Here is a 23,865-nt window from a genome sequence, read left to right on the forward strand (position 1 = left end):
AGGGGGGTTCATCTGTTTGGGAGGGGGCTATAAAGGAAGAACAGGACAGTGGTGGCACTTGTTCCATCGCTGAAGGTCGCCATTAATTCACATTTTCAGCCACCAGTGTTGGTTTTCCAATCAGCAGGTGACAGCGGTGGGTAGATTGCCTTTGATTTATGGCCCAGCCTGCCCCTCTTACCTGCTCCAATAAAGACCTACCCCCACCCCCCCACCCCCAACACACACACAAACACATACCAGAACCACTTGTCACTCACATTAAAGAGGGTCCTGGTGCACACAATCAACAATTTAAGCCACCTCTTTCAAGAAAATGTTGGTCTGCTGCAAAACCTAATCCTTAAAGGAGCAGTTCACTGAAATAACTAAATGAAGAGCAAGATGTTCATCGTGATCTCGTGCTTTTCTAGAAACGTTGGTTGATTCAAGGAATTTCTAGAGCTCATTGGTATAGAAACAGCTAGAATGTTTAAAGGAAACAATTTATCATAGGCCTAACTGCTGTTTTTAATTCAGACTGATTAGCCACCGATGAAATTGCATTCATCGCATGGTATTAGGAGTCAAATGGGAGGCCGCTCCAAAGAAAATCAAGATATCAATAGGTTATATCCTATTTATTTAATTGGGAAATGTGTCATTTGTGTGGACTAAGCTTTTGTTCCATTTTTCTCCCATTTCACTCAGCTTTTCAAAATAAAATAAAACACAAAGAGAAGAGGCATATTTCATAAAGCTCTATGGCTGTTTTGTGTTACCTAAACCAGGATCTTTTATTTATTTATTTATTTTTAAAATTTTCAGTATCTCTTAATCAAGGCCACTCTCAAATGAACTGGAAAACGACAGCGCCTCATAAAAATATATTTACACTGAGTGATCATTTGTATTCAGGCTCACAGTGATTTATATATTCGGTTACTGACCCTAGCCGCTTTTGTTTTCCACTTCTTCTCCGCATGTTTTGTGAATTAAAACCCAACAGTGAAACTTGTCAGAGTATCACATCCAGGATCCGCCGCACGGTGGAATCTTTGGTATGCTTCCTTCAATACACGAACAGCGGCGGGGAATGTCTCTTTGTGATACGTGCCCGGGTAACACGGACGGTTTAGAAAATCGGAAAATACACGTGCGAGGTTTCGAATTATACCAAAACAAAAAGACTGCTCTATTCTGATTGCGGCCAGCAGATGAAAACGATACTGTCATTTAGGAGCATTGTGAACCCTGCACCCCTACACCGGAGCGTCGAATGGTCTCTCCCACCGTGGCAGCGTCTGTCCTGCGCAGCGCTCGCTGCAAATCAATGAAGCCAGGCATACAAACGGGGCTGGGCGGTCGAAGTTGGGACAATTTACGGAGGTTTCTGTTGCCGGATAGTCGACGTCAATAAGGATATGTATACAGCTAATATGTGTAGAAGCCTGTCTTTGTGCCCTTTCGTGGAGTAAGGAGGATATCCATGTCAGATAATACCCTACTTATACGAGGAGTTTGATGTGTTTCGCTAGAAAATTGTAGCTTAACTGAAAAAAAGAAAGAAAAAAAACTGCTCTCCCCATTCGAACTGAGGATGATTTTTGCTAATACTGGAAACCCACCGAGGACATCGTATCGCAAACAGGTAAATACGCTAAAATATGTATATTTTTAAAAACAGCCGTAAAGACAAGATGTCAGAAAGGGTGTATTTGACAGCAACTTCCAGCCTTAAAAAGAAAAAGAAAACTTAGCCGTCGCTGTAACCGAGAGAAAACTTACTTTAGTTGACTTGTGTCATTTGAAATGGCGGTGTTGTGTTCCTGTGTGTGATGTAGGACTCAGATAGGCCACTCATGCATAATGAGAATACCTGCTGCTCAGGCTGCGGTCCAGGTCCGATACTGCTGGAGAGAATCAGGCCTACGCAGGACTTCACTTCATGTAGTTACAATAGTGACCACATAGCAAAAATAGCACGCTAACCTCTTACAAGCGCATCATTTACTCTTCTTTGGATTATGAATGGGATGTACACATGGAACTGGATCTGGAAATGGACATCACCTCGCAGAAAACTCAGCCGAACAGATGTTTTCAACTTCCTCAGTATTTTATTCATGATCAGTTTGGATCACACTTTAAGTGATATAAGCCATAGAGATGTAAGCCATTGGAAATATTTTATATTACCTTCCCTGAAACATAACTCATGCACTCATATTTGCTTGCCATGTCAGTTTTCTCTGAAAAGATGACTTTTTGTCCACTAATGCATCCACTTTGTCCCACTTACATTATAGAGTTTTGTTAAACACCCTTTTGCATATTTACTCTGTCATGCTGTTATCCGGTAGCTGTATAGAGCTCCATGGGCGAGGCCTGTTACTGGAAGCCCTGTGTATTTCCAGCTCGGATATGACAGGCTCTGCTGGTCTGGGGCTGGCTGATAAGATGCCGTCCTCTCCCCATCACAGGCTCTCACTGTCCTGCATCTGAGTAGATGTATGAAAACAAATATTCTATTCTAATATTATTAATATTACTATTACTGCAATGAATACAGGTCTCACTTTTCACTTTTAATTAATTTAAACTAATTATTTGACATAATTTATTTATTTAACATATCTACAGCTCACCAATGCATTGAATACTGTGATGACAGTGATGGTTTACAGGAACACACAAATGCAACATGGAGCTTCTTCTTTTTTTTATCCTAAAGCTTTTATCTCAGCACCAAGTGACTCCCCACATTTGGTTGTGTTCAGTCATTACTGTTTTGGTTCTAGTCGCCAACAGTGTAGAGACATTGGCATGGAATGTACATTATTGATCTCCATGGAATCAACTTGAAATTCATGCCTGGCACCACCCACCCATCCTCAGCAAACAGGGAATACTCTGAGCATGACTTTTTAAAAAAAAAAAAAAATTCCATTATACAGCATTTACTGTTCATGAATCATTCTTTTGAGATCCTGGGAAATATGATGTAATTACAGACTAACACCATGTGATGGTTGAGAAGTATGCTACAGTACCTGCCTCTGTTACTTTGGCACAGGAAGTTTTGTCGCATCTGGTGCCAAACGGAGTTTTAATCAGAGTAACATAATTAAGGTTGATAAACTAATGATAATATTGGTCATCGATTATCTTACAATTTTTTTCATGGTTAATCAATTTGTCCATAAGATGTCAAACATTTCTGGCTTCCAATTGCTTCTTTCTTCCAACCACCAATCCCAAACCCAATGAAAAGTAAATAGTTACATTTAAAAAGCTGGACACAGCAAATGTATGACATTTTTTCTGGAAAGTGATTTTAAAAGTTGATAGTCTATCAACACAGTTTGCAACTGATTTTCTTTCAACCAACTTATCGGATAATTGAGTAATTGTTGCAGCTCTAAACCGTCTTTGATAATTAATGTTTAGTGCATTTTTGGACTGACTCTGGTCTAATCTATGATCCATTTGTCCTTGTAATAACCTCACAAAAATATGGAAAAATGTCTTGGGTACTCCTCTGTCACATATTCATCTAGCAACAATATCAACATTATTTCCGTTGTCTTTGTAGGAATTACTGTGAGACAAGGCTATACTGCAGTTTTATTACATCTAAGGATGGGGTGGAGGGGATAGTCAGTGTCAGATAGTGAAGAAGAAGACAAATCCCTGAAGGGGACAGCGCTCTCATGCTATACATCTGTATCTTGTAAACATAAAGCACAAAGTTGCTCAGTTACTGAAGGATTTGTGCTTTTTTTCCCCCCAGCTTATCCTTGGATGGACAAGCAAGAGCAGCTATCATAAGCAATATTAAGACTTACAAAATAAACCCAAAGTGAATAGCTCTGGGAAATTTCAGTGCCAGTTGTTTGACTGTGGTTTAAGGGTCATCTATGAACAGAAATAATACCAATTTCTTCAGTTGTTTTTTCTCAACTAATGGAGACTTCACTCAAACCATTTTAATAATATACAGCTCCTCATTAATGAGAGTGCTGAGGTTAAGAAGCTACACCAGAGATTATTTGTTTATGTTGACCTGCAAATCAGTTATTGGACACATTCGCGACTGTGTGGGCATCAGTGTGACACAGATGTCAGAGCAACAAGCCCCTGTGGACCCTGATTGTGCTGACTGCTGACCAAGGTGGGATGGAGATAGTCCGCAGATATGGATCAGTCCTCTGTAAAACATTAATCCTCACAGTGGACTTAAACATCACATGGCACTAATAATTTCCAGGCAGTTTATCTTTTTCACCTTACTATGTGACAGTATGTGAGTGACTCTGTGAGGGCACAGTTGGGGTGGGGAAAAAATTGATTCTTGTTGATCGCGATTCTCCCTTGAGAAATGATGTCTCCAGTTCTCGGCTTTAAGATTGCCTGTTACAATGTAGTAAGACCAGGCCGTGTTTTCTTTATGACCGAACAAATTGAATGGTGAAACGAAATATGTGTGCCATTTTCTTAGCCTGGCTACGTCTGGAGTTTCAGTGAGGATGGCTGAGCATTAGTCAAGAAAATAGAAATAAATAAATCTGTTTGTTGACGCTATGTTTTCAAAGACGCCAGTAGTTACAGTGTGAAAAAAAATGTTTCAAAATTTATTTAAAATCATTGTACAACCACAAAGTAGCCCTCTGAAATGGAATCAATGAGGTGAAAAGAGATACCCAACCCGAGCACATAGCAGGCTTTTCTTGGACTGAATCCTTATGCAGACATGTCATGCAAAAGAGTTGATCAATACATTCTGATACAGATCATGAGCAAATTTATAAAAATCATGTTTATCTTGAATGTATCTCCAGCTTTATTTGGGAAAGTCCAGCCATTTTGCTGCTGCATATATGATGTGCTGTTTTTTCCTGATTTGAATGCTAAATTATATTCCTAGGATCGCAAAATCAATTTATGAATAACTAATAAGTGGTAAACATTCATTGAATCACAAGGTTAGCGTTAGCATGGTTATTAAATAGTTTGACATCAAGAAAGTTTATTGGATGGACAATGTGACCCAACTTTGACATTCTAAGAGAAAAAACTAAACTTCGAAGAAGTAAATGATTATGTGCATGTGACTACAGTCACTTGTAGTTATGAAGCTGTCCCCTCTAGCTTCTCAGAGAAATCCAGAATCTTTGAATTCATTGTCCTGGTTTTATAACCTGTAACTTCGCTGGTTCAGCCTACTCCTACTGATATCATCAGTTTCATTGAGAGCTGGTGGAGACCAAAAATGACGCTAAATGAGAGTGAACACTGGACTGATACTTTTATGGCGATGATATGTCTATGCACTGCTGGTTGCTTCTGCTCCAGGGTGGCCATCTAGTAGTAACGGCAGATGTGGTCAGGTTATCATTCAGTTAGGCTTGAGAACCATGTAGATATTTTGATATGATCAAGTTTGACAGATACAATTACTTCACCACCCGACCTGAACTTGAATTCAAACTAATTTTTTGTCTCTCCCTGCCTATTCTAGCCACTTATTGCCCCTTTGTCACACCCGATGGCTCCACCTAGCCCAAGCACTAACAGCAGCACCAACAACAGCAGCAGCAGCAGCACTGCAGGCTGGGACCAGCTCAGCAAAACCAACCTCTACATCCGAGGCCTGTCGCCTTCAACCACAGACCATGACCTGGTCAAGCTCTGTCAGCCGTGAGTACCACACATCCTCTCATCATTATCTGCTATTGATCAACCATTGATTTTTTGGCCTACTTACTTTGGAGTCCAGCTACTTTTTTATAGTGTCTTTTTTGTGTCTGTATTTGTTAGAATAAAAACAAGGTGTACAAGTAAATGGCAAGATGTAAATAAGCCATTTTATTAATACTATTGCACATTTTTTGGTTTAAGAGATCAGACATTTAATTTGTAATCAGACAGGTTAAGTTCAATATCTTCTAAGAGTGGATTTAAGATTTAATCAGTCTATTATACCAAATAGAATAGCTCTGAACACCGAGGCACCTATATATATGTATATATTTGAGATTATAAAAGATGGTGCAGTATTCCAGGCCTCATTTGAATATAACATAAGAGATGATCTTGAAGACCACACAAGGACAGGGCGCAGGTGATGACAGCAGCACAGATTTCATATATAATGCGTGTGGATAAAGGAAAGATACTGTCAGCACTGGGCTTGTCCTCAGCTCTTTTTGTGTGCTTAGGCTTTATACTCATCATGCAGAGAGAGCACCCTGATGCCCCATAGATTTAATTAGCTGTTTGTCCAAGGCTCCCAGGCTTTTTGGAAATGTATTTCATGTGAAAATTAGCTTCAGCAGTGGCTGATTTGTATTGTACCTTAGTGCAGTTATGTTCCACTTGTTTTAATGTGCAAAGTATAGGACGTGCTGTTTTGTTGCTTCCTATGTTAATCTGTGGTCAAACTCACTTCGTATTTGCATTCACAATGACTCACAGGGTCACACTGAACACCTTAAAGAGTGTTAAGTACTGTAAATACGTGTCTGGTTTAAATAAATGCACTACACTATGATGATAGTGTAAAAGACATGTTGTAGCCACATATGAATTCAGATTAGAGTTTAGGTCATAGGTTCATGTCCTTTCACCCAGTTTAGCATTTAGCCTAATCCCTTGCTAAAATACCCTCCTGGTTGACTTCAGGGTACATCATGGCTTGTATCAGTGTCACTGTAGATTACAGTATATAGGTCAATTTTAAACAGTACCTCTAGACTATGTCCACTTTAGTTGGTCATGTGGAGTAAACACATTTCAGACAAATTTATTTGAAGGCATAGTTACATTGCATTGTTCTCAATGTTTAAAGATTTTCTTATGCATGTCATGGAGTACAGAAATGACTGTACAGATTTCAAAAAGACTACACAGCAAATGAATATATATTAACTGAATTATAATGAACTGACAAAATTCATTTTTTATGTAGACCTCTCTTACCTTGATGAGACAATGAAACATGAAGAGATACTCTTCTGAATGTTGTTTTTTTTTAATCTGGGATTTTTTACTGCTGCACCGCAATACTGTCAGTTTTGACAGATCAAAGCTTTTTTAAGGAAATGACACCAAAGTAACATGGTTCTGTGTGGTCAGATGTCACCATAGGTCCTTTCTGCGTGCATACCATGACTGATCTGTTGAAAGTTTGGCAACAACATGTAATAGACTTGAATGTCACAGTCTCTGTGTTTTATGCAGCACTAGTGGTTTGCAAACACCAACATGCATCTGTAGGTGAAGAAAAGACAGCAGTGACAACAGTGGGTCATTAAAAACCTGTATTGTTTATCAGTGCTCCTCAATATAAAATAAGAAAAAACAGTAATTATATGTGAGAAATAACCTTTGTTTATTGCTATCTAAATCAGCTGACTTCTAAGAGTGACTTTCTGGTGACTCTGAACAAAGTTTGATTCAGTGGTTTAGAGTGGCTAAAGAAAGAGGGACTGTTTAGCTTCGCACTGACATGGTGGGGATTTTCAGCACCCCATGGAAACCACTTCCTGTTTCTCATATTTTTACGGTGATGTCATAGATTGTTGCTCAACCCTCCCTCTCTGTGTGTTTTATAACTGGCTCCGTCTGGTACATAATCCAGTTAACAATGCCTCGCCTTTTTGCTCCTCCCCTAGGTATGGCAAAATTGTATCAACAAAGGCCATCCTGGACAAGACTACAAACAAATGTAAAGGTGTGTGAAGTTGTTTTTCTCTTTCCAACAACTCCCTCTTTTATCTCTCCTCTGACACTAGAGGACTTTCATGAACTGCCCTGCTAGATTCTCAACTGCTCACACTTTCTGAAAAGTTAGTTAACATCCAAACATCCAGCCATTCAGCAGCTTCGCAGTCGTCCCAGATGAAGTCAGGAAACAGACAGCCAGGCTGCTTAAATCTGCCTCTCAGCTCATGTTATTTTAAGCCTCGGCCCTTGTCTGTTGGTGTGTCACCACTGTGGGTGGATCCCGGGAAGAAGTGGCCGACTCCTCCTCTTCCTGCTGAGTGACAGTGTTGGTCTTGGTCCAGTTCTAGTAGACTGCCCATCGGACTAAAGAGGGACTTAGTGATTCTCTCTGGTGCTGATGGGATTAAGAGAATGCTTTGTCACTCTCCTCTGGATTATACAGATGCCAGTTAATCGAAGGCTGTTGGTGAAAGGGGACTCTGTTAAAGATGTGGTAAAGCTCAGGCTGAATTTTAAACAGAAGCCAGAGATGGCTTAAGGAAACTTGTGTTTCACAGAATACAGTTCGTTTTAACCCATTTCAGAATTATCAAGAATGTATAGAAATAACTTACGAGGACTCATACGAAACTTTTAGTATCAACGTGACTCATTTCTCAGCTGAAAAAGCAGCCGCAGCCGCAGTAGAGGTTAGGGACTATAGGTTCACCCTGTTTGTACCCCTCAGGACAAAAAGCTGACCTGAACCATGAACGTCACACTGGCAACTGCATCCTCAGCACTTTTCTGCCTCTATTTCCACACGCAAACACACACAATAGCATCCATACAAATAATTACATAGTCCTAATGCACAAGTATACAAACTGTGAAATTACAGAGGAACACATAGTATGTAAAGCTTTATCAGCCCACAAATCGAGTAAGATCAGCTATTAACCGTGAGGGCTACAGAATATTGTCGTAACTGCCCTGCTTCTCTCCTCAGGATATGGCTTTGTGGACTTTGACAGCCCAGCTGCCGCTCAGAAAGCTGTGGCTGCCCTGAAAACCACTGGTGTCCAAGCTCAGATGGCAAAGGTGAGGATTCATTACAGTCTAATCCCGATATCTCATCCGTTCCAGTCACCCACTAACACCGTTTCTCCTCCATCTGGCTGGTCGAGAAACTTAAACCTAATCTTTGTGGTATTAGATAGCAGTGTGCCTGCCAATCGTGACTCTGAGATCCCTGAGTTGACTCATGAAGGAAGCATGTGTGAATTTAGGCATTTTACACAATTTAGCATCAGGTTTCCTGAGACACCTGTGCCCATTTTCAGGAGCAAATGTGACACGTTTGCACCAGGTTGTTGCAGCACGCAAGTCTCAATTTGCATGTCAGAATGGCACTTAATTAAGGTCTGCTCAAGTAATAAAAAGAGATATATTAACACAGACCGACTGTGTATTTTCCTGGATACTTTGCAATAAGTATGAATTAAAATCAAGTTGTTGTGTAAGTAATTAGACATGAATTTGATCTGGATATTTATTAGACTGTGAGGTCACAATGTTGGCTACTTCTGTTTCTTGAGAAGACACTGAGTTTGACATTTTTCTCTATCAACAGCATCTCCACGCTATATCTGCCAGATCTTTGTCTTTCTTTCTCTTTCGTCTCATTCTCTGTCGTAATCTTATCCCAGACCCTGTCTTTGTCCATAAAGAAGAACTAGCTGCGTTAATAGAATATTTTATGACATTCTATGACATATGACATAGATTATACGAATTTGATCATTTTTCTGACTTGTTCCTGTATTGTTCATGAGGTGTGTGTTTCCCTGTGTTGCATGCATATACATCACTGATGACTCTCAAATGTATTCTGCTGGCGACAGCTCCTAGCAATGCTTTAGAGAGGTTTCAGACGTGAGTGGTGCCAATAGTCAGAGCACTGGGTGTAGAGATCAGTGTTGCTGACAGCAGGATGAGCTAGCGTCCAAAGCACCATTACCGATGCTGTATCTTCCTGAAATATGATTTTAGTTATAGATCTGTCAAAAACAAACGTGCAGCAGGGGATGTAAATATGTTTTAAACAGGTGTCAAGTTAGATAAATTGTTAAGTTGTTTGCTTTTTAGGGTGTCCAGTGTTGTGTGGACAGACAATCATTCAGAGACTTAAATACACCACAGATATGGCCTCATTTCTTCTGGATATAATATTAGAGATTTTCAAATGACAAGCTTTACATTAGGACTGTATGCATTTAGACTTGTACTCTCACTGACTTAGAGAAAGGAAGTAAATAATTGTGTGCTGTTATGGTAACAGGAACCAGTCAGGGGAAATTAGTTCCCATACAGCACAGAGCAAGAACCCTTGGCCTCATTTCCCTGTCTGGGGGATCTGTTGAGCTTCTTGACATGCCTCTGTGCACCCATTTTACTTTTTTAATTAAAATAGAGCAGCTTCGAGGGCCATGCCCAAGTTTAATCTTTGTATTGTGGATGGTAAAGTGTGAGCCTTTCAGTCCAGCTTTATTCTCACTATGCAGTTGCTTGTTTGGGCTTAATGGACTCTCTGACAAAGGTCCCTTTTCCTGTTTTTTTATTTATTTATTTTTTTCTTATCTGCCTAGGCACCCTTCAGTGGGCTTTCTCTCATTATTATTTCAATGACAGGTGGTGGGAAGTAGCTAGATAAGAGTTTTCCTTCTTTTTACTTTTTTCACTGAATGTCTCATTCTTACGTGTCTCCCTTAATTAAGGGATTCGACCAATGCACATTTGTATAGGAAGTTATTAATATGGGCTTATAGCACTGATGCAATTTATAGAGGAACTGCATTGTTCTGTCTCGTTTCTTGTGACCAGAAAGTCTCAGTCCAATCCCTGCATCAGCAGGCTAAATGTGGGTGGGGGAAGTGAAAGAGCAGTACATGGCTGTCCCTTATTACCACCACGGTTGTGCCCTTGAGAAAGACACTGTTCCAGTAGAGCTGCTCAGATGAGACTGAGACTTTACCGAATGAATAATAGGCCTTAAACATCCTGACATACTATGATTAGTACTACAACGATTTTTGAGGTCTTAATTGCTGCAACTATTTTATCTTATTTCAATTTGATTTCCACAAACTGAGTCTGGCTCCTTAGCGTGAAAGACCCCATTTCCGATTTTACAAATTTTCAAAACTACCACTGAACCTAGTACTGTTGTTACATATTATACTTTAAACCTGTTGTTGTAAAGTGGATTAATCTAACACACTCTAATTACCTGCAATGCTTGAATAAAAAAAAGTAATTTGTCCAAAAGTCTTACATTTGGTATAAAATGATCTTGAAATGGTCTTTAAAAGCATTAGATATGTGTGCCCGATTCTTGTAGACCCCTTAAGTGTGAATGGGAATAGGTTTTCCCTAAAAAAGTTAAACACAAAAAAGGTTAAATGTTATCCTATCATACCCTGTTTAAGTAAAGGTTGAAAATTTAGTTAGGACTTACATTATACATTCACATGTCCCACATCACAAATAGCCAATGAGCAACATCTTTTTTGGAAAATACATCACATTTTTACATTTCATACTTAGTCTGTATTAAGGCATGAGCAACACCAATCCATCAGCCGCACCTCTCTTCATCAGCGTGCGTCAGTCACACCTACTGACTGACTGACTGACTGACTGACTGACTGTCTGATGGGTGGAGACCCATTCAAAACACTAACCGCAGGCCTTGTCTCACTGGGACAAGCGTTTCCACATTTCTTTCAAGTAGCGATAGAGTCACATTCATCACGCTTTCAAACCCTCTTTCAAGTCAAAAGTATGATTTCTTCTGGAATAGAAACATGTGACATTGCAGACCATGTCAGCATTCATCTTGCATGAATGATCACAGAAGAAATTCACTTCCTGTCATTAATAATTTAACTGGGTTTCGTTGATGTGACACTTTGCATTATAAATGCTACCATAGAATGCCGCCATGCCTGTTTTCACCTTGCCTAGGTTTTGCTGCAGCTCAGGCTGTGGCTCATTCATCGTCCTCTAATTCTGAAATGTTGATTTTTCTGTCAGTGCATTACTTTTAGTAATCCAACCTGTCCCTGTAGCTGACTCTGAACAGCCCAACGCTGATGAATATTAATGGTGAGAGGCCGCTCCCTCGGGACTCGTAGCCGTGTCTTATGTTTCTGCTGATGCTATTAAAATACAGCAAGAAATCAGCTGATGCGAGCCTTAAGCCAGCGTGGGCTGCATGCAAATCTCTTTTTATCACTGCTCATGGTGACCCTTTACTACCTAAAACCCCCAACAGAGACAGACAGGAAGAAGGAGGAGCAGACGCATGATAACCCCATTGCTGAGGTCCATAGTAGAAATCGATTAAATGCTTTCAAGGATAAATTAGATGGAATTTTAAGGAAACTTCGCTCCTCTCTTCCTGTTTCTTTGTTAAGTGCTTGTAAAGGAATGTTTTTGTCTTTTCCTGGTGTGATTTAAGCCTTTCTATGCAATTATATTACGTCTGGCTTACTCTTTTTCTTCTTTGACCACACAGCAACAAGAACAAGACCCAACAAACTTGTACATCTCCAATCTGCCCTTGTCGATGGACGAGCAGGAACTGGAGAACATGCTGAAGCACTTTGGCCAGGTCATATCCACACGCATCCTGAGGGACTCCAGTGGCGGCAGCAGAGGAGTGGGCTTTGCAAGGTCAGATCCCTGTGTAATTTATTATCGATGACTCATGGTCCTCAAACAGTAATATGAAATCAGTTTTGTTTTACCTGTACTACACATAGCTTTTTCAAATCAGTAAATCTGAACTTTAACAGATATGACACAGTGGTGTGATTAGAGTAGATAATGGTTTCCAACTGGGCTGAAATGCCTAAGTATAAAATACATCAACTGATATCTTGTGTTTTAATTATACAGTGTATAACTTGTTGTAAAAAGGACAGTAGGCGAACACAGAGAATTATGTATGCACTAGTCCATCTTTACAGGGGGACTAACTCTAACTTTACAGCTTGTAGATGGACGCTGGACAAAAATCATTAGTATTATAAACTTGAGTGATTCTAACTTCTGGGTTAAACCACAAATATATGTCAGCCCTGCAGCACTGTATAGAACCAGAAACATAGAAGTGACATCAGACAGAGGAAGAGAGAAAAGGGGAAATATGTAAACATTAGTTGTCTGAAGGAAATCTGTCTTTTATTTTTAAATACAGTAGCACAGACAGTTCCAAAGGATTGAAACGTGGCCATTTGTGAACCAGCTACCAAAATCACAGTTTTGGAAAAAATGCTTAATGACACTTTTCAAGTAGTAAGAAAACGTACTTGGTTTCTGATCATAAACATGTTTCCTTTCTAAAATTAATACACATAAAAACACATAGCTATGCTGCTGATAACAAGACAGAGGGGAGAAGAGTTCATGTATGGACAAATGGAAACTCCTTTAGAAAATGCTTTCACAATGACTGGGTGATTTAATTATAGTGGTTATGCAGGCTTCCGCCAGTCATACTTGCACAACCTGACGTCTGACTCAAATACCTGACAGGCGAGGCTCATGACACAAGTGACAAAACAATATCATAATGTATCAAAAGGATGTGTGTCTGTATGAAGGTGTGCTCATTGTCTGTTAGGACTAATCAAGTTGAATCTGCAACATATTTGTATGAATTAGGCTTAAAATATTTTATACTGAACCTGCCCTTCCACCCACCTAGAGAGGAAGCTGGTCTTGGAAAGTACCTGCTCACTCTTATCGTTGCTTATGTTGTTGTACTCTGTGTCTCTATTCAGGATGGAATCAACTGAAAAATGTGATGCAGTCATTTCTCACTTCAATGGAAAGTTTATTAAGACCCCCGCGGGTGTTCCAGGTAAGACATACATATGATTATCTTAAATTTGCAGGCACACATTGCACAAACTCAAGAGAAAAGTGAAAATGATCTAGTTTAACCGCCATGCCATTAATAGAATCTGAGAGGGAAAATTGCAGTATTTGCCTCGTAATGACTATAATGCATACAATGTTAATGGATGGTGTTGAATAGGCAGGACGAAGCGGTCAGCCAACTGATTCATGCTTCCAACAGGAGTCAGTAAGTCTGCTGGTAAAGAGCTCATACACACTCAGTCCTAAGTGGCAGAGCACAGACAAAGAAAACGAGGGAGAGCTGCTCTCTGTGGCCTCCACTCCCTCTTTAAGCTTTTTAATTGGATTATTAGACTGAAATAGTCTCTGCTGGCCTTGCCTCCTTTAGGAAGGGGAGGGGATTACAGCTCCACAGCTGCCAAATTAGATGTCTATGTTCCCAGGCTGGCCAGTAAATGTGCACTCCCAGGCTTCAGGGGGTGAATGACTGCATAGCGAGCAATGACAGACAGTATTGTGTGTATTGCGTGTGTGTTTTTAAGACCAACCTTTAATTTTATTCTCTCGCCACTTCTCTCTCTTCAGCGCCACCTGAGCCCTTGCTGTGCAAGTTTGCTGATGGTGGACAGAAAAAGAGACAAAGTCAGAATAAATTTGCCCAGAATGGTCGGGGGTGGGGAAGGGACGCTGACTCCAGACTGGTGAGTGGTGCCCAGGATGGATTGAATCGTCTGACCAATGCATGACCAGAGAGCAGTAATAAAGCACAAAGTCAGAGTGCACCTAAAGTGTTGCATAATAGACCACTGCTAGTGTAACAAATACTACAAACAAAGATGAAGAGTGAATTTATAGTTTTTTTTAGTGCTGCTGAATACTCAGGTTTGAGCACAATAGATTGACAATAATGAATGAGGATATCATGTTGGTGTCGTTAATTGTCATTTTTTCAAAATTAAGAAATAAACTGAAAAATTGTGTTTCATCCACACAATCACAGTCGTGTAAACCAAAAATCTTTTTTATTTGAAATGAGATCCCATTGTCTAGGGCTGCAAAAATTAGTTTAGTTTATTGATTAGTTAAATGAAAGAAAACTTTGTTGGTCCTAGCCTCTTAAATGTTTTGTCATTTATGATGGTGAATAAAGACTAGCGAGAGCTCTGGGAAATTAACACGGACTAAAAAAATAATCAGAAGTTGCAGCCCTGCCATTGTTTTACTTGATTGTATTTAGCAAGAATTAAATAATCATCAACGCATACAATCAAAGTTATCTGAACAGCTAGAATAAACTCAGTAACATTATATTTTGACTGTGGTGGGTATCAAGGAATTTTTAAGCTTTATTTGTCTCCCAATTGCATTTATAGTAACAATTTAGATTTTTGATAATGATGAACCTGTATTTATTTGGGTTTAAGTACCCTGAAAGTGCTTGAATTTAAGTCTTAAAAATCTAAATGGAAGCTGTGGCTAAGTGTTTGTCCGCTTCAGTTTGCATTGACAAACCTATGTCTTTCTTTGCTCTCAGGCTGGAATGACTCTCACATATGATCCTAGTGCGGCTGCTATGCAAAACGGGTAAGCTACAAAACCAGACTAGACTGCAATGCTGTAGTCAATATATGTTTCATTGAACTTCTCTTTTTTGATTTAAGAAAACACTTTTTTTCTGTGTCAACAGATTTTTCCCACAAGCATACAGTATTTCAAACAGGATGATTGCTCAAACGTCCATGTCTCCGTACATGTCTCCGGTTTCAACATACCAGGTTTGAATCCTCTTTCATGAATGATAAACATGTAGCTTTGGTTCTGTAACATGAAAGACACATTTTATTAATCAGTTGGAACATAGTTATTAAGTAAGTATGTTAATAAATCGTACTCATATACCTGTCTGTGGGGATTTTGTGGTGTGAGTTAAATATGTGGCAAAAGGCACTGTGGCCATTCATGCTTGTTGCTGTGCCAACCACAGCAGCATGTGATAGCAGCTGTTTAGTGTCAGTGTGTTTACAGGGTGTGTTTGTGTGACGTTTTAGGTGCAGAACCCATCCTGGGTGCCTCATCAGCCCTACATCATGCAGCACCCAGTAAGAACAAAATCTCTCCATCATTGCAACTATCTCTCTCTCTCTCTCTCTCTCTCTGTCTCTCTCTGTCTCTCTCTCTCTCTGTGTCTCTCTCTCCCATTCCCCACGGTCTTCCCTCTGTGTTTATAACAGAATTGAATTTGTTTGTTTTTTTATGTAATCAGACACAATATGGAAGAGTAGTTGTTCCACATAAGGTGACACTGATCTCTGAGGATTTACAGTACTAAAGTGTTGGTATCGGAATGTAAAAACAACTGCTTTAGAGAGGCTGTGCAAGGCACTGTATTTGATGACAGATGCCGAGCATTTTAGCACAGATGGGTTTGAATTGAGAGCAGCGAGTTCTTTCTTGCTTTGAAAGTGAGCCATCAAAGATGTGAAAACACAGCTCGATGCATCAGGCCAGCCAAGATGCTTATAAACAACTTGTGACTATTCACCTTCTGCTGTAGAGTTAAGATGTGAAGTCTAAGGTCACTCAGTTTCTCAAAACTCATTATGCATTTAAATTCCAGATATTCTGCATAATTATTGTGACAGTTTATCATCTTTATGTAGGATGTTTTCTTAAGGATATTTCTCCTTCAGTGTGTCCATGCACCAGCTGCATACCTTAGTCTCATCTGCTCTCACTTTTCTTCTAGGGGACAGTGATATCGCCCTCTATGGACCCATCTATGTCACTACAGCCTGCTTCTATGATGGCCCCACTCACACAGCAGATGAGTCACCTCTCTATGGGCAGTGCAGGAACGGTGAGAGGACACTGCACTGGATCAGAAATGAGTTCACACATTATGTGCATACCTTTATGCGCTACATTATGTCAGGATAAACGCCTTGAGATGTATTATCTCTTTTCCAAGGGAGTCCCAAACAAAAACTCACAAATGGAAGACAGAACAGTCTAAGACAGAGTAATATATAACACATCAATGACAAAACCACCAGCGAACAAACAAACAAAGAACAAAAGAAATTAAAGTCGGGACTGATGTACTTCACCCATAAGATACTGGACTGATAAATTCATGAACCCATCCAGAGTCCATAGCCAACGTTGCAAACTCCCTGTAACATGACATAGGCAGTCTGCAACTAAGTTGAGACCAAATGGAAACAGATTTTCCTAATCAAGATCCATGCATTATTCTATGAGAAATTAACAAAAATACAGAAAAACGCCCTGCTTATGTTGAAATGTATGAAAGTGAGAAGGAATTCCTGGATCCGTCCCTTTATCCAGATCACATCAAAAGTTAAATCAATCAACTCAGTAGTTTTTGTTTTGTCCTGCAGACATTCTGACAGACAAGGCTGAAAACACAACCTCTTCTGCAGAGAAAAACATTATCGATCTATAGATAAAGGAAGAGTGACAACAATACTCAGCACAACAAATGCACTTTGTTTTGAGAGGAGAAATCAAAACAATTTAAACAAGGGAAATGATAGAATAAGCTGTCAAAAAGTGTGTAATTAAACTATAAATGTATAGACCATGAGCATTCTCAATATATAACTGTATTTCTCTTCCCTTCATTCTGCAGTTTATGGCTGCTAACACAGCTATGCAAGGAGCATATATCCCGCAGTATGCACACATGCAGACATCAGCTGTTCCTGTAGAGGTACGTGCCTTAACATCATTGCAGCCTGATGTGTGATAAGCATTATCTTCATTTAAATCAGTAGCTCGTTGTTACCAAAATGGCGATGGCAAAGACTTTTACTTTAACATATTTACTTTTTCTTCTAGGAAAATGGTGCACAGTCACAAGTGGACTCATCCGGCAATCATTCCCCATATTCCTACCAACAAACCAAGTAGTGCTGAGGTATCATTTGGACAACCGCTCAAACAATCCTGTCTACAAATGCAATGGATGCTAAGGAGCTTTTCACTGTTATTGCACAAGTCCCGCAAACGTTTAAGTGAGACTATTTTTGGTATCATTTCCAGAGAGAATATCAGAGTTCAACAAATGATTCAAATTCTATTTAAAAGAGAGTTTTGAAAGTTTTATTTTCATACTAGAAAATGTTTATTTTTTACCACGGATTGCCGCAGGACACAAGAAAGAATTACGTGACTAGTTGTTCAAGGTGCATGAGAGTAAATCTGTCTTTTTGTTAATATTTCCAGATTTTCCTTTCCTCCGAGGACATTTTTGCAAATGACGTTTTTTGTGCTTGCTGTGTGAGTGTTGCTATGGTGAAGTGTTAAGTGTTGTTTTCTTGTACAGTGGTTTCCTCTTAGTATTTTAGATTGATCTTGCTGTCTGATTAAAAGTTTGCCTTCATTGTTTTGATACAGTAGTTGTACAGACCACCACAGAGAGCGGCAATAAGAGGTGCTGAGGGCTGTTGCCTTGGAAATGAGCTGTGTAGGAAGTTTGTTTTTTTGTTTTAATGAAATCTATGTTTTTATTGCTTTTCCCTCCCAAAACTGATAAGAAAGTAGGATACGTTTTTAGGGAAAATGTTTTGAATGAAATGATTTTAATGGATGTAATATTTATTTGGTAAGGAGACCTTATATGTTTCTGGATGTTGGAATGTGTTAGAGTTCCTGCTCACCTTTTGATCTTGCCTTTTTGATTACTTGGTATTGTAGAATAGCTGAAATTGAACTTCCTCAGTGGGGTGGGGGAATGAGAAGGGGCAAATGTGTTTTTGTTTGTTGGTCATGGTTCTGTCTTTTTCGGGTGATGTTAATTGTTATTTTGATGGGGTGTGTCTTTTTCATTTTTTATTTGAGAAAACAAACAAACTAGCAGGTAAACATAGACTTATGATTGTGCAAAAACAATAAACTCATCTAAGCCTTGTAATAGAACTTAGGCAAAAGTTCAAGTTGGGGGGTAAAAAAACGAGATGAATATGTGTATGTTTTCGCACCTCGCTCTTAGGAAACAAACAAACTTGGCACTTTCAGTTGTAGTTTACTTCACCAAAGATTGCGAGCTAGTAGGCTGAGGATATAGCATCATTTTGTCTCTGTAACCAGGACATAAGTGACTCCGCAAACTGGATTCTGCAGTTTGGACAGTGTGCCTTTTTTGTATATTCACATTCAGTTGTCATTAGTAGGTTATAAACACAGTACAGACACACACGCAAGCATGAAGGAAGGCCTGGATCCAACAAGTGCCACAGATTAATTTCATACTTAGTAAAAGTCAAAAGTAAGACAGTAAACTATGAAAGGATAGTGCTACACTAGCAATATGATAAGGGCTGCAACTATTGATTTTTTTCATTGTTGGTTAATCTGAATTTTTTTTTTTTATCTCAGTTGATGAGTTGTATAAAATGTCCAAAATTGGATGAAAATAGAGATCATTTCCCAAAGCCCAGGATGATGTCCTCAAATGTCTCATTCTGTCCACAACCCAAAGATAATCAGTTTACAGTCATAGAGGAGTAAAGAAACCTGACGATATTTACTTTTGAGACTCAGACAATTAACTTTTTTATTTCTAAGGTGCAGTATGTAAGAATTTTAGTCTAAAATATTTAAGAATTACCTAAAATTATCAACAGAATGTGAAAAAGTAACAGTTTTGGTGTTGTGTTGCAGAGATAGCTATTGAAATTAGGGTGATAACCAGCTGACTCCTGGTGACATTGTACTCCAAGAGGTAACAGTTCACTAGTAAACAACACCAAACACTACCCCAGTGCCCCAAGCTCCCAGTCAGGGCAGAGTCAACTAATCCAACCACTAGCTACAGGACTAAGTTCTCTAGCTAACGCAACTATAGTTAGCGGAAGTTAGCAGCTAGACTGATATGCTGTCCAGTATTGTTTTGAATTTGTCAGGTCTCCAATTCTTATATATTGCACATTTAAACCAAGTACTCAATTATGGAAAAACTTAGCAATTCATTTGATAGTTCCAATGATCGATTTAACTGATCAGTGGTTGCAGCTCTAAATCTGATATGATATAGCACTAAAAAGAAGTGATTTGAGATATATATATATATATATATATATATACACACACACACACACACAATGGTGGATTAAAGCAGGCTTGTTGATTATTGTGTCCTCCATTAAGCCTGTGATTCGACCTGGCGGTCAGTCAGACCAGTTATCTACCTCAGAGTTTTCCTTCCCTCTCTGTACTAGGTCGGGTTAGCAGGTCCAGCCCGCCCTTCCAGACCAAATGCCATGCTCAGGAGCTGGCCACATACAGCTGTTTCCTCATAGGTTGTTTTGAATTTTCTTCATACCTATGTTTTTGGGGGGTTTTTTGTTTTTGTTTTTTTAACGATGTGATATTGTAACCATTAGGGTGGGGGGGAGGGGGTGGGAGGGGCCACAACATGTTTCTCCTCACATTCACGCATTCAGTTTAAAGAGCTGCTGCTTGTACGCCGATAGATTCCAGACGCTGATCTAAGATGTTAAAGACCAACAATGACAACAAAGCGTCGTGTTGCGTTCATTGGATCTGTGCTCCTTGAAACAAACATGTTTGTTGCTTTTACTGTCTTGGGTCTAGACGATCTCACAGCAGCATTTCCTGTGTAGTTAGCTAGAGTGTGCAGCAAGTGTAAAGGGCGGCCGAGATTATACTTGAGATATCTTTGTAATGCCTGAGACTGAGAAGTAATACTGTCTTGTGAGGTTCATGCTGCTAGTGGTGTCTGAACCAAGTGCCATAGTATCTGGGTCAAGAGTGGCAGAGGTGCATCCAATAAAAATTGCTCATATAAGTAACCACCATGTTGAACAGTCATTAAGTTATATGAAAAATTTCTAATTTATGAGGAGTTTTGTACAGACAGCTTGAGGAAATAAGAGTTTTTCATAGAGCTATATGAAAGTTTTTTTTTTTTTTACTTGTGCCACACAATTGCCAGTGGTAACTTGCATGTACAGTTTAATTTCTCCTCTGTACTTTTGTTTTGTAGTGTTTGTTAAAGCCAAAGACTTTTATTTCAGTAGATTGTTGCCTAAGGTTTCATTTCTTTGACATTTTTGAATAAAAATTTTCAACTTTTGATTCTAGGTCTTGTCTTTATTGGTGTTTGGCGGTCCTGCAGGTTGGCTGCTTGCATCGGTTAATGGGGAAATTATGGAAACACATCATTTGTGTCAGTAAAATCAGAAAAATAAAATGTACATATATTGATGCTTTGAAGGGCTTACATTCAATTTATGCCTGAAGAGGAATCTGTTATCATTTAAGAAATACTCAAACATTCATCAATTAAAGGATTGAGGGAGGTTAAAACTAATATTTTGCTCAGTTTACCTTTACAAAACCTGAAGATAAAAATATGGGCCATAAAACTGTATGGCTAAATCTACACAATAACACATGAGAGGTTAGTTTCACGAAGCTGGTATTCAGTGGTTTTTGTTTTAAATGAGAGGAGACGAGAGATACTTAAGCAGCTCTCTGTCGGCTTAGGTTCAAAACTGGAAGAAGAAAAGAAAACATCTGTTACTTCTCCCTCATCATGTCAAAGCAGCAGCTGGCAGAGGTCACTTTGCTGTTAGCAGACTCCATTAATGTGACAGTGATCATCCCCTATACCCTATACTGTACGCATACATTAACCAGTCTTTCAGGTACGCACTAGGCAAATTAATGAGACACAATTATCTCTTGCAGCTGACTGGAACACATTTATACATGGAATGACACTTCACCACACATCTAAAATGCGGTATCTCAGAAAAAGTACGACATATGTGGCAAGAGATTAAGCAAAAAATAAACCTCTGTCATATTTTAGAGGTATCGTAACATATGCAGTATGTGCGATTTCTAGTAATATTTTTGATTTGAAACATTCTAAAATTACCCAAAAGCAGCAACAAAATATGAAGAAATAACAGTACTGATGTTAGGTAAACGACATCTGTAGCATGCTAACCAGCTAGCCTCGGCCTGCTCTGCCTCATTATAGGAACTATTGTCCAAGGGCGTTTTAGCCCGGCTGTCTGATACATGAGAACGGTTATGAGAAGGTAGTTAAGGTAGTTGCTGTTGCATGAGTTCAATTTTGGGTGATATTCACGCTAAAAGAGCTAACTAGCTAAGTGCAATTAGCGGTTCCTCTGGTGACATCCCGCCTCCTGTTTCCCCTACAGTAAGAATTAGACAGTCGTACAATTCTTACATATTGCGCCTTTAAGTCCCACTTTAACGATATTTCATAATTTTCTGACTCCTTCCACTTCCGAAGCTGACGGGGCCGCTTCGTTTGCCAAATATTTTTTGACAAATAAACAAATTTTGTACTCTAAGTTTAAACAGCCATTCAAGCTGCTGCTGTGTTGGAGCGATGACGTATGACTGTAGTGGAACCTGAGTAGTCGTGCGTCATCAGCACTGAGATGACGCACAGCAGCACAGTGAGAAGAGGGTTTCACTGTCTCCCAAAATGTCCCTGCTCTGTTTTAGTAACAGTTTATCTCATCCTTACTTTGAGAACAAAATTAAGTTACTTAAATATAAATATTGGCGAACAGTGGGGCTCATCGTCATCGTTAGGGAGGCTTGAAATATCATGAGAATGCTGAAAAACACTACAAGATGTTAATGGACAGTAGTTCACTGTAGCTTTGTTGAGCCGGTCTGTCAATATTTATGAATGAACGTGATGCTTTCAGCCCATAGGGTGAGAGCCTGGTAAGAATTACATCAACACTGTCACATGGTAACGCTGACAACATACATGGCCTGGACAGGGTGAGTTACTGGTATCAGGAGTTATGGTGTAGGCTGGGTGGATGGATGGATGGACGGGGGCGTCTGTGAGCGGGCCTCGCCATGGCAGATGGGTCCCCACAGTATCCTGCGGGGTGTTGTGCCACCCTACGGGAAGCCACCAGCTCCAGACGGGAAGCAAAAACTCATGCTCCAGCTGTCTGTGTTTGTGCCACCTGCGCCTGCAGGCACGAGAGTATTAACCCCCTCTTCCACCAGCTTGCCCCACAGGCTCTGTGCCATCCCCTGCCTCACCTGTTAAGGTGTGAAGCACCATACATCCCTATCCTTTTTAATGTCTATAGCATTCAGGAGGCACTGTTGTCTTGTCTTTTCAAATCAATTTGGGACCTCAGGGCTCCTGGAGACAAGGATTAAGATACTTTTAATTACTTTTAAGGCACTACACACCTCAACTCCTGTTTACATCTCCGAGCTACTCACCACATACACCACTGCTTAGATCATCCAACCAGAATCTCTTGGCTACACCACAAACTGAAAACTAAATGTGACTGCTCTGCTGAAGTCCAGACTATTTAACAATCTCCCCCCTCACATCAGATCAGCCAAATCCATTGTCTGTTTCAAAAAACTCTCTGGCTTGGAGAGGATGCATTATATTTTCATCCTTGTGCTTTGAGTGTGAATATGTTTGGCTGCCTTTGAATGGATTTTGGATAGTTTTTTTTGATGAATGTTTGAGCCGTATGGAGCCATTTTATGGCCTTTTGAAGGTTTTTTCAGTCTTTTTTGTTTACATTTTAAAACAAGTCCCCATCTACTTCAGTTGTTCGGGAGAATGCTACAACACTTTCTTGCTGTGAAGCTCAAGACATGTTATTTTGTGGACTAGGAAACTTCACCCGACTTTCCATCGGCATGGGGGTTAGTGGACAATTACTGGATTTACATTTTTTTTTGGTGAATTTATTCTTTAATTTATAACAGATACAGCATATCATACTTTGAAAGCTCTTTATGTGTTTCGTTATATTATATATTTGTTATGCATCTAAACTACCTAAGTATACAGATGTCAAATAAATGTGTAGGATTAACAATAAAACACTGCCATTGACTGTTTGACTTATATTTGAGCATATGACAACACAGAACCGGGCTGAACTGCTTTAAATTATGAAATGTTCTTCTGCCAATACAGCAAACGAAGAGCCTCGCGCACATCACAGTGACTGGTATATGAGACGAAAATAAATACTGTGAATGAAATTCAAAAACAGAAGACTGGAATCTAGGAAACATAAGCATCATAATGTTTTGCAAATCCAGAAACCTCTTCGCGCCCGAGGGGACGCTGTGGGTGCAGCACCACCTAGAGGCTCCTGTGTGCAACATCACCTGCGCATTTCCCAACATTTGACAACAAAACGACAGTTACTGAAACACACG

General features: G+C 39.6%; 1 protein-coding gene across 1 annotated transcript; it reads left to right on the forward strand.

Moving 5' to 3' along the window:
- Positions 1-1,579: 1,579 nt before the first annotated feature.
- Positions 1,580-20,736, forward strand: LOC119026160 (RNA-binding motif, single-stranded-interacting protein 1). Its single transcript, XM_037110319.1, has 13 exons — positions 1,580-1,630; positions 5,501-5,679; positions 7,656-7,714; positions 8,696-8,787; positions 12,266-12,423; positions 13,536-13,615; positions 14,200-14,315; positions 15,149-15,198; positions 15,302-15,389; positions 15,663-15,713; positions 16,361-16,471; positions 17,267-17,347; positions 17,476-20,736. The coding sequence occupies exons 1-13, from the start codon at positions 1,580-1,582 to the stop codon at positions 17,545-17,547; spliced, it is 1,188 nt and encodes a 395-aa protein (XP_036966214.1). The 3' UTR covers positions 17,548-20,736.
- The last annotated feature ends 3,129 nt before the right edge of the window (positions 20,737-23,865 follow it).

The sequence above is a fragment of the Acanthopagrus latus genome, chromosome 9 (assembly GCF_904848185.1).
Source record: "Acanthopagrus latus isolate v.2019 chromosome 9, fAcaLat1.1, whole genome shotgun sequence".
NCBI lineage: Eukaryota > Metazoa > Chordata > Actinopteri > Spariformes > Sparidae > Acanthopagrus > Acanthopagrus latus.